Source organism: Haliotis asinina, unplaced genomic scaffold (genome assembly GCF_037392515.1).
Source record: "Haliotis asinina isolate JCU_RB_2024 unplaced genomic scaffold, JCU_Hal_asi_v2 scaffold_134, whole genome shotgun sequence".
In the NCBI taxonomy this organism is placed as follows: Eukaryota; Metazoa; Mollusca; class Gastropoda; order Lepetellida; family Haliotidae; genus Haliotis; species Haliotis asinina.
This window is the reverse complement of record NW_027133998.1, coordinates 1-12,041: the sequence shown is the minus strand read 5'-3', so window position 1 is coordinate 12,041 and position 12,041 is coordinate 1. Positions and strand designations below refer to the sequence as shown.

Below are 12,041 nucleotides of genomic sequence, written 5' to 3'. Positions count from 1 at the left end.
GCCTGATATGGATTTCGGCCCTCGGGTGGTCAATACAGACATGCCCCAACAACCAGTACGGTCGAAAATGGTCCATTTCTTTTCGCAGGCGTGTGTTAATCATACAGATTGCACACACACGAACCAGAATCTGTATTATACTGAGACAGTGTAATCCCAAATATAAGGTTCGACGTGATGTGACTAGAAATAATTCTTTTCTGACCACGATGAATGAAGATTTTAATATTTAATTCAAATTTAAGATAATAGCTAGTCTTGATTTCCGATGAATCAGATTTCATTTGCTATAAAAGGGAATATCAAGGTTGATCCTGCACTCAAAGGCGATTGTGCTGAAGATGAAGGGGTACTTCAATTCGGACAAGATTCGAGATTAACTTATCAATTGAACAACTTTGAGATAACTGCACATTAGATACACCAATGGTCGACACAACAGTGTTGGTATATCAATAAATCACTGAAAATCACTCACTGAAAGGATAAAAATCATCTACCTGATGTACCTGTCTAATTTATGATGGTTAGATGGTTAGACTAGAGGTCTAAGTGTTCGTTCAAGAAGCCCTTTACCAAGCAATCGGAGTTTTCTCAGTTTTATAGCGAGCGAGTCAACATTACATATCAATACAAATTCGGCCATATCGTTACTAAAGCAAGTCACCATAAATACATGCTATTTACAAAAAGCTGTCGAAGGTGGTGCCCATGTTATATACAGCCGGACACTTATCTCCATCCAGTGTCTCTGTACATCCTCAAACATGTAACATAATTCACAACCTTGTGATGTATCTATACTAAGTGTATTCTCTTAAATTACTGCCAGTACAATTTGCTTCTTTGACCCATATTATATACATATCGGGTAACGCATCTATATAACCTACTATTTTGTACTGTAGGTCTAATGGCCTTAAATGCAAATAATCTATCTGTCTGTCTATCTATCTATCTATCTATCTATCTATCTATCTATCTATCTATCTATCTGTCTGTCTGTCTGTCTGTTTGTCTGTCTGTCTGTCTGTCTGTCTGTCTGTCTGTCTGTCTGTCTGTCTGTCTATTCACACTTACGAGTATAAAACTAGTATGTAAATAAAAACAGTGCTAATACGGTACAAAAACAGGATGAATGCAAAATAGACTAAATGAAAAAAGTGAAATGTTTCTCGGGCATCGGTGCCTCACTTTTATTTGTACGCGTAACAACTTTTTACAGCCGTATTAAAAAAAATAATATTGACTTGGCCGCGTCAGGATCATCCATTTGTCCACTATAAGAATGAGTGTCTGTAAGTGTGACTGAATCTACAACTCATCAACATGTGCTAAACATTCCAAACTGTATTTCTGAGAGAAACAAATAAAAAACTGTTCCTTCCTCGTCAATTTTGGAAGCAAATGTGCCCTGCAGACATTTAATAGTGTTTGATGCAGCCGTATGTGGTAACTCACCTGAAGACTGATAGTATAAAGAGAGAAATGTAATAATGATTTGTGGAGAAGTTTGGCTTGATTGAGTGCTTTAAGGCAGCTCTCAGCAGTATTCGAGCAATAATATGACTCTCGGTCTCATATATCACATTCGATTAACGCGGGAAAGGATGACATCCAATCAAATAAAATCACTGAACTGGACACTTTACAAATTGACCCACTTTGGGGAAACTTTACCAAGGTGAATACTTTAACCGCTTGGATACTGCCACAGGTGGAATGTGTGTTCATGTAGTAGAGACTCAGTGTGCTTTGTGATTTTATATGTCCATATAATCCAGTAAAGCATGCAAGGAGACATACAGCAATTCAACATAATCCTGCTGTAAATCCGTCTGTAAAGCATGCAAGGAGACATACAGCAATTCAATATAATCCTGCTGTAAATCTGTCTGTAAAGCATGCAAGGAGACATACAACAATTCAAGATAATCCTGCTGTAAATCCGTCTGTAAAGCATGTAAGGAGACATACAACAATTCAATGTAATCCTGCTGTAAATCCGTCTGTAAAGCATGTAAGGAGACATACAACAATTCAACATAATCCTGCTGTAAATCCGTCTGTAAAGCATGTAAGGAGGCATACAACAATTCAACATAATGCTGCTGTAAATCCGTCTGTAAAGCATATAAGGAGACATACAACAATTCAATGTAATCCTGCTGTAAATCCGTCTGTAAAGCATGTAAGGAGACATACAACAATTCAAGATAATCCTGCTGTAAATCCGTCTGTAAAGCATGTAAGGAGACATACAGCAATTCAACATAATCCTGCTGTAAATCCGTCTGTAAAGCATGTAAGGAGACATACAACAATTCAACATAATGCTGCTGTAAATCCGTCTGTAAAGCATATAAGGAGACATACAACAATTCAATGTAATCCTGCTGTAAATCCGTCTGTAAAGCATGTAAGGAGACATACAACAATTCAAGATAATCCTGCTGTAAATCCGTCTGTAAAGCATGTAAGGAGACATACAGCAATTCAACATAATCCTGCTGTAAATCCGTCTGTAAAGCATGTAAGGAGACATACAACAACTCAATATAATCCTGCTATAAATCTGTCTGTAAAGCATGTAAGGAGACATACAACGATTCAATATAATCAAGGAGACATACAACGATTCAATATAATCCTGCTGTAAATCCGTCTGTAAAGCATGTAAGGAGACATACAACAATTCAGTGATCACGACTTAGTCCTGTATTTTTTATGTCCACTGCCCAACAGTTGGGGTGACAGTAACAGTGCGAAATAACCCTTCCCTTTATACACGTCTTTCAGCACTGAAAGCACTTTAGAACGAACTAAGTGTACTGCCCGTCACATCACATTAACAATCATACTCCGTGAATTATACAGGCGATAGGGCCATTTCCACGTCCATATGAAATCTCTGCTGAAGCACAGTCAATTGTATACTAGGTCAACTGAGCATACAGACATAGAGGATACTAAACGACATTTTTATTAAACGGGTTAAAGATTTTGTTAATGACCAAAATCCTTAACAAGTTTAATAAAAATGGTATTTCGAGGAAGCGAGTTTAGTATTCTGTTTATTACTCACCAACATAAATGAACAAAAACTGTGGCGAAATTGCCTTCAGTGTGAGAACTCGCAGCTTTCTGCGACTCAAGCAAGGTCTAGTAAAATTGCGACATCGGCATTAGTATTGTGACGTCACAACTTGGAACCGTCTTACATTAAGCGACATTACACTAGTGTAAATATTGTCGTAAAATACCATACTGGAGTAACCCAAAAGGGCGAGTAACAAAGACAGATAATATTTAACCTTTTACCTCAATATGTACATTAATACACAGGATACAAAAGTATTTTCGTACTGTTCTAATTGAGCAGACAGACAGACGTACTTCGACGTTGAATGAAGATTAAACACATAGGTAAAAACGTAGGTCATTCTACCATGTGATCATATATTTCTCCATCACTTTGTGTCGGAACCCTGCTGATACAAAGTTTACATGAATGTTGTTATTCAATGCTGACACAATGTTTACATGAATGTTGTTATTCAATGCTGATACAAAGTTTACATAAATGTTGTTATTCAATGCTGACACAAAGTTTACATGAATGTTGTTATTCAATGCTGATGCAAAGTTTACATGAATGTTGTTATTCAATGCTGATGCAAAGTTTACATGAATGTTGTTATTCAATGCTGATGCAAAGTTTACGTGAATGTTGTTATTCAATGCTGATGCAAAGTTTACATGAATGTTGTTATTCAATGCTGACACAAAGTTTACATAAATGTTGTTATTCAATGCTGATACAAAGTTTACATGAATGTTGTTATTCAATGCTGATACAAAGATTACATGAATGTTGTTATTCAATGCTGATACAGAGTTTACATGAATGTTGTTATTCAATGCTGATACAAAGATTACATGAATGTTGTTATTCAATGCTGATACAAAGATTACATGAATGTTGTTATTCAATGCTGATACAATGTTTACATGAATGTTGTTATTCAATGCTGATACAAAGTTTACATAAATGTTGTTATTCAATGCTGATACAAAGTTTACATGAATGATGTTATTCAGAGGCATGAAGAGTTGTTCGGCCCAGTATACTTCGACGAATATCGACTTACGATGTTCATTTCGGAGCAGAAACACTTTTCGACCTGGGACAAACAAACAAACAAATAAGACAAAACAAAATTCCAAACAATCCCAGAAGCACATCAGTGGCAGAGGTGCATACTACAAGGACCTAGCCGGTGGTGCTGGATCAGATAAACTGCGACTGTCTGACTAGGATCTTCCACCCCTTCCACCCGATACTAGATTCCCCGGGTAGCGGAAGAATTGACACATTTACTGACAATCGGACCTTTGAGGAGACCCCCTTCGTCAAAACTAATCTAAGTTCGGGCTACAAAAGTTAAACTACCGATCACGGGGTCCCTACTGCTGATGAGTGATCCCATCCTATTCGGCAAACGTACACCAGCTCTACAAACTACTACCAGTACTGGGTCTTCCCCTCTGGCAGTTCTGCGTAATGTTTACAAACATTACAAAACTCATGTATCGTAACGTTGAAAGCAGTGCAGCAAGGTGGGGGGAGGGTACCCTGGTCCCTGGTGGTTAAAGCGTTCGCTCGTCACACCAAAGACCTGGGTTCGATTGCCTACATGGCTACAATGTGTGCACGTCCATTATCTGGTGTCTCCTTCCGTGATATCGCTGGAATATTGTTAAGAGCGGCGTAAAACTAAACTCACTCACTGATTCAGTTATTGCATCACCGAAGCATCGCGCTCGATGCTCACATCATCGATACAAACTGAACGACGAGCTCGACAGAACCCCCCACTGTCTAAAAACTGAAGGTTTTACGACACTTCAAGTTCCTTTGTGTTTGAAGAAGCGTGTTTACTTGCTCGAGTTATAGTCTAAGGGAAGCGACTCTACTGATCCTGCTTGGCAAAGTTGTATTATTTTGTCTTGATTGTTGAAGGATATAACTCGGACACAAATGACTATTTTGCTCCTACAGAGACGTGTCTGTGTGTCTGTGTGTCTCTCTCTGTGTGTGTACGTGTGTGTGTGTGTGTGTAGCGTATTTTAGTGTTTTTATGAATGTATGAATGTATATAATAACAGATAGATATATGTGTATAATAAATGGTGCGGACGGATGCAGCAAGGCTTCATCATATCAAGAAAAGACAGAAAATGACTTCCGAGTACTAGTTTGAGTCTATGAAGCTTTGTTGTTTACATTATACAATAAGTCTTTCGGAGCTGCGGGGTCAGATGATCAGAGTACAGAGAGTTTGTTCTTCAAGTGCACTTGCTTAGAACAACCTTTGTCAAGGCGCTTGTGTTACAGTTGCGTCTAAGGCCAGAGTGACTATGTATCCGACAGAGCGTAAAATGTTAAGGCGGGAGTCACAAAAATGTAAAGAGAAAAGCTTTGATATTATAATGAAGACCCCACAGTGTTGCCTGCGGTGATCTTTTTGCTAATCTACATCGTCAGCAATGTTTCAGTTATCTTCCAGAATCATATGGGATTTTTTTATGCACACTGCCTTTGAAAATGACATAAAACAGTCATCACATTCGTTGCTGAAAGGCTGTCTTGGTCTGTTAGCAGCACCAGTTTCTCGTGCTGGTGAGGTATCCTAGTGGTTTCAGCGTTCGCTTTTCACGCCAGAGATCCAGGTTCGATTCCCAACATGGGTGCAATATTTGAAACTCATTTCTGGTATCCCCCGCCGTAGTTCTCGAATATTGCTAACACGTCATAAAACTAAACTTCCACACACGCAGTGTGCATAAAATACCCACTCTTTATTTGTTACCTAACACCATGGAGCAGTACTGCCATATAAAAGAGGCCTGTAAACAATCGCTACAAGAATGAGAAGAGTAAATGTATGGAAGAGAATAGCACAATGTGTATGAATAATGTATGGGCCGTTTTCCGTACATACATGTTTTGAATGCACGGGCGCTTTCAAAAAGTGTATAGTACTGTCCATACACAATCAGCGTTTTCTTAATACACCCAGACTACTATGCACATGCAGCCAGGTACGCATATGCATGTATAATGTTTGAACTCTATGTTAGTCAGCCAAGCTGTTGTGGTAGGTATATACCCTGGTAGAGGATCCAGTGACAGTGCATGCAGGTATATCATGGGTGAGTAATGCATTATTTGTTTCCTAGTAACATTAGTATACATTAGTCGCTATATCAGCGCGGAAAAGACAAAAGCTGGATCCATACGTTGAATTGTACCGATGTTGGCAACCCGTCTGAGACTTGGGAGGGGGCATAAACGAACGTTTTATCTACTTGGCTGAATACCTCCCTTGGTCTTTGTCATCATGTGTTGGTCTCCTGTAGTAGCTATATACTAAAAGTCAAAGTCATTATGCGTGTGAGTGCGAGTGTTGCTCTCCTGTAGTAGCTATATACTAAACGTCAAAGTCAATATGCGTGTGAGTGCGTGTGTATAGGTTTGTAGCACGAGTAACAAGACAAGAAATGCACCATATGTTAACGTCGGTATTGCTGGTGCAGTTGATTTACAGAGAACATCGATTCAAAGGAAAACCTTAATATAACATATTTATTCAAGAAAGGGTACGAGTAATTCCAACTTAGTGAAACCGTCTCCAGTATTAACTATCCTCAGAAGCAAAAGCAGTTGGGTGTAAAGGGAACTTTGTGTGTGAAACAGGTGTTCGCGGAAAGGACTATGTCATGCATCCAACCTTCACAAATTATGACTAAAAGCGGAAGTACGTGGCACAGGAATACTCCGCGGTGGCAGTCAGCAACACAGCCCTGGCACAGGCTAGTTTGTTGCGCGTGCGATTACAATTCAAATCTGTTTATGAATAATCGTTCCTGCATTTGGTGCGCTGCCAAAGTGAGGACAAACGCAATTTCACATTTCTCATCAATAGGGCCAAATCACTAGTTCTCAACAGGTCGTGGAATATGCACAGTGAATTGATTAAATGAAAATTACATTACGCCAACAGAGAGCAAGAAAAATATGATGTGACGATGTAACCATAAAGCTGTGCACAATCAGTACACCCACCGTCCACTAAAACTCCCATTCCCATCTTCACGAAACAGATGCTTGAGTGCATGTGAAATCGTACCAATGCCATGGTTAAAGACTGCTCACAAGTGAGTCCGTGGACACGAGGTATTGGATGTAAATTTGCTGTTAAATGTACATTCTGTCCACAGAGTCACAGACACCATCCCCAGACAAGGACCAAGGTGGACACAACGTCCATGACGCAGAGAATAATCTGACTGCTTTTAAGCACATATTGTCAAGTGACGATAAGGACATAAACCATCGTGGACAGAACGGGAAGACTGCAATCATGTGCGCAGCACAAGAAGGAAACAGTGAAATGTTTGAATTGTTTGTTGCTAAAGGAGCTGACTTATCAATATTAGATGCTGGCGGTAATAACATCCTTCACTATGCAAGTGTTGGAGGAGATGTGAAAATCATGAAGTATATTATCTCAGAACACAAAGCCAGCATCAACAGCAGGGACGAGTACCAGAGGACCCCAGTGGTGTTGGCAGCATCGTATGGAAGAGTTGATGCGTTCATGTTTCTTGTTAACCAGGGAGTTGATCTGACTTTAAAAGATGCTTTCAGTAACAACATCCTTCACTCGGCATGTTACGGAGGAAATGTAGATATAGTGAAGTGTATCCTGTCACAGACCCCTGTCAATATCAACTCCATCGACAAGTTCTTGAGGACGCCTGTCATGTGGGCGGCACAGCTAGGACACAAACTCGTGTTTGATCTGCTTGTTGACAGGGGTGGTGATCTGAAGCTACATGATTTCGTTGGGAACAACATCCTTCATTATGCATGTACTGGAGGTCATATGGAGATCGTGAAGTATCTCCTCTCGAGCAACGTTGTGGATAGGGATGGAAGGAACAGTTATGGATTCACAGCTTCTGCTGTGGCGAAACACCACGGCCATGGATCAGTGCAAGAACTGATTTTGTCCCAGAGGTGAATGAAGCACACAGGTTGTGTGACACTTAACTTTGACAGATTAAAAGGTGGTCGGGCACCCAAACCCATTTTCCCCTCAGAATACAAGTATGCTAACTATCCAGAAAAAAATATATTGTTTTGAAACCAGTAGAAAAGCTACCGTCTGTTTTAGTAGAAGGAAGAACTGTACATGTATTTTGGACTTCAAGTTTAAACATATTTCCAGAAAATACTAGTATAAACAAAGATATATCATCATTCGCAGCGACCAACATTTCTTGGATTGTGCAACCAATGATCAGGACATATCAGTATTCAGTGGAAGGACATTTGTCTGTACTAAATACACATAAGATAACCTTGTGCCCATCTCGTTTAAGTCCTTCAAGTACCTCCTTATTTTTTCTCAGATATTTGGATGTGTATAACGTTGATGGCAGCGTGAATGAACACATGTGTCAAGTCTTAATCTGACACTTGACACACTATATCACACACAGGTGAGTGTCACTGAACGGAAAATCATATTTCCGATTCCCAAGTTGAGGTGAAAATGTTAACCGAGAATCAGTCCACACATGAACTATTTGAGAAATGAACAAACGATTGAAATGTGCTGTAAACAACAGAAATCCAGAATAGGGAAATTCACAAATAAATACATAGGCATCATCACGGCAACATGAAACAGTGAAGGGAGTCCAAGGTAATTTACCTTACCTCACGCATGAGTGCCATTCTCTGACTGGCTAAGCGCTCTTACGTTATATTCAGTGTACCCCACTTACTTATGATGTACATTGCAGTGTACCCAGCTGTCAATGGCAACTCACTCAGTACTTCATGGTAGTACGTCTTAATCTCGATTTACACTGAGTCAGCAATATTTTGCTAATACAAATCAATGGAACGGAGATAACTCGAGATCTTGTTTTTTCATTGTGCCGTTTGCAAAATCAGGTGAAGGCTGCGAAAAGAGTTGCCTCGCATTCCAATAGATACATATTGACAAAACGTTGAAATGCAGTGTCTGTGAATATTAAAAAAGGGAATTACACCGCGGCGACTTAACTAAGACAATATCTACGAACAAAACCCCCAGCAAGATGCAAAATTCGAATCTTGTGATTTACACAGGCTGGCTGAAATGTCCCTTGCTTCAAACAGTTCGGAATTAACATTGAGGTGTGCATAAATAGGTTGTTCACAGGTCCCTCGTGGTCTGTGGGTTGAGGGCTGCTTGTTTATGTTTCCTGCATTCATAGGGCTCATTGAACATAAACAAACATCGAGGGTACATGTCCCCCTACTAACCAGTGAACAACTTACAATATAACAAGGGTAGTGATCGTAACAATGAAGACACTGATTGTAAGATTCACCAGGTTGCAACAGTAAATCAGTTTTAAGGACGTAGAGTTCCCAGGGTGTAATGATCGTCGCACTTCGTGCTGGTTTTGCTTCTAACTTGAGATGTAATGTGAGATGAGAGGGTATAGCTAGCTCGCCTATATATATCTATCACCTGGAATATAATCACAACAACACAATTGCACGAACAAAATCATCGGCTTATATTGCCCATTACTGTTTTCTAGACACAAATGTCATGCATACAAATATGCTGTAACAAAAGTGTTATGACCAACTGATAGAAACATACAACAGAGTACAACAGAACATAAATTCTAAATGGTGAAGCTACTAAGAGGCAAATACAACTTTTTCCACAATCTGGCACATGCAATACCTATCATATCGGATATATCTGGTATCAAGAAAAGTGTAGGATCACATGAGAACCCAAGCAGAACTTCTATTTGACAGCTTGACTACCATCACAATATGAACGACCCCGAAAGGTACAAACCACTAACGCTCAGTTTTCTCATAGTCCAATGACTTTTGTGACTATGGATGTAATGTTGCATTGGATCGGACTTGGTAGGAGCCGGCAGGGAACTGCAGGATGACAATGACATAGGACACGATAGTGCCAACCATCTGAAAAGGAAAAAATAGCGTTGTGTTGGAGATTCACCTGAGCATACATCCGACAATGATGTAACAAAAGATGACTTTCCCTCAGTGGGGTCGTGTTAGGTACAAATGACTGTCTAGTTTCGTCGTGGTACCATAACTACTACATTTATCTCATTCACAGTTGTCATGGGGACCGGAACAAATAACACAAAATTCGAATGAATGTATTATGAGTGAGTAAGTTTGGTTTCACGTCGCTTTTTGCAATATCCTGGGGGATCAAGGCGGGGGATACTAGAAATGGGGTTCACACATTGTACCCATCTGAGGAATCGAACCAGGACTTTCGGCATGAGGAGTAAAAGATTTAACCAGTAGACTACCCCACCATTCCTGAAGGCCTTATGTCTATCATAGATCGTATTTTCATAATGTCAAACATTGTTCGCTCAGAACGTGACTGTCATGCAGCTTGAAAAGTGTTGGGGAAGATGGGAAACCAGGCACATGATCGAATAAATAAATAAATAAATAAATAAATAAATAAATAAATAAATAAATAATAAATAAATAAATAAATAAATAAATAAATAAATAAATAAATAAATAAATAAATAAATAAATAAATAAATAAATAAATAAATAAATAAATAAACAAAACACACAAAACAAAACACAAACTGCAGTGAACCTATGACCATTTCAACCCAAACAGCACTTGCTGGTGGACATGGTTACCTCGACAGCGTTGGGAATTGCTGATAGTACATGCCACTGTTTGTCTGCCCCATGTGCTTTAGTTAACAACCTCTGTATTGTAGGAAAAACACACACGGACAGAAAACAACAGAGTGATAGTGTATTGTAACAGGACAATACTGTGCTTGGAATCTATAACAGTTTTGGGTTTTTTATATTTTTCTGCTGAGGACTGTTTAGCTCACCGTAAGTACGGTTCCCTTGCTGATGGTAAAGAATCCAAGAGCTGTGATTCCCACATCGGAAGTTGAGACACGCAACAGGAACGTCTGGTACTGAATTCATACATTTAAATGCATTGAATGTTATATATCTATTGTGGAGACATAGTCATGTAATACTGTTTGGTACATATAATGGTGAACTAACTCCAGTTGTTGGCGATCTACAGCCTGTTTTGTAGTGTATCGTTTTCTGTACGTAACGGCCATAACAGTGTTAGGATTCGAACTACGGACCTTCTTATCCGAAGACGGACACCTTGTCCACATGACCAATGACGTTATAACGCCGCCAGCAAGCTTACAAGGTAAGGGTGTTATATGGGAGATGACTCCGCGCCCTGCTACATAGTCCCCCGTTCACAAAATGCTCCGAACCGCATATCTGGGTACTGAGGCGTATTTTGCTCAAATTTGATTTTAACATGCTCATTCCCACGTTGGGCGCAAATGTATCGACCATAAAATTTCCGAGTTCCGTGGAATTCCGGGGAATTCGTACCACCCACCTACAGATCCGATGTCGGAGGCCTTTTCTATGATGATAACCTCCCCTCCACTTGGAGTTTCTTCTCCGATATTAGCATGTGTAGTATATGTTTCAAATCAAAGGTTGATTGACAAGATTAGCCATAACTTTTGCCTGTGAGTATTCTTCAATATAATAATTACTTACAGCTCTGGAGCTCCTGCCATCACTCCAGTTTATTCCAATCTGATAAAGAGCATCTTCCGTTCCTTTTGACTGAAAGATATATGCACATGCAGATTTAGTCCTGTGATGGGAATATATGGACACTGGTAAAGTGTATTAATCATCGCTATAACTTTTTATATCTAAGTTGATCTAATTCTGAGCAGTGTCTGTTATTGAATTATGTGAACACTTAATCAATAGTCATCTCATATTTGATTAACAATACAGTACAACGTTATTCCGAAGAGGAATAGCTCCAGCTAATAAAAACGTAATATTTTCATCTGTAAACATTCAGCGGAACATCAAC

At 39.4% G+C, this 12,041-nt stretch overlaps 1 protein-coding gene across 1 annotated transcript; it reads left to right on the top strand.

Annotated features, from left to right (window-relative positions):
- The first annotated feature begins 6,089 nt into the window (after positions 1-6,089).
- Positions 6,090-8,090, top strand: LOC137271471 (serine/threonine-protein phosphatase 6 regulatory ankyrin repeat subunit C-like). The gene is made up of 2 exons (XM_067803999.1): positions 6,090-6,105; positions 7,285-8,090. Exons 1-2 carry the CDS (start codon positions 6,090-6,092, stop codon positions 8,088-8,090), a joined length of 822 nt encoding a protein of 273 aa, XP_067660100.1.
- The last annotated feature ends 3,951 nt before the right edge of the window (positions 8,091-12,041 follow it).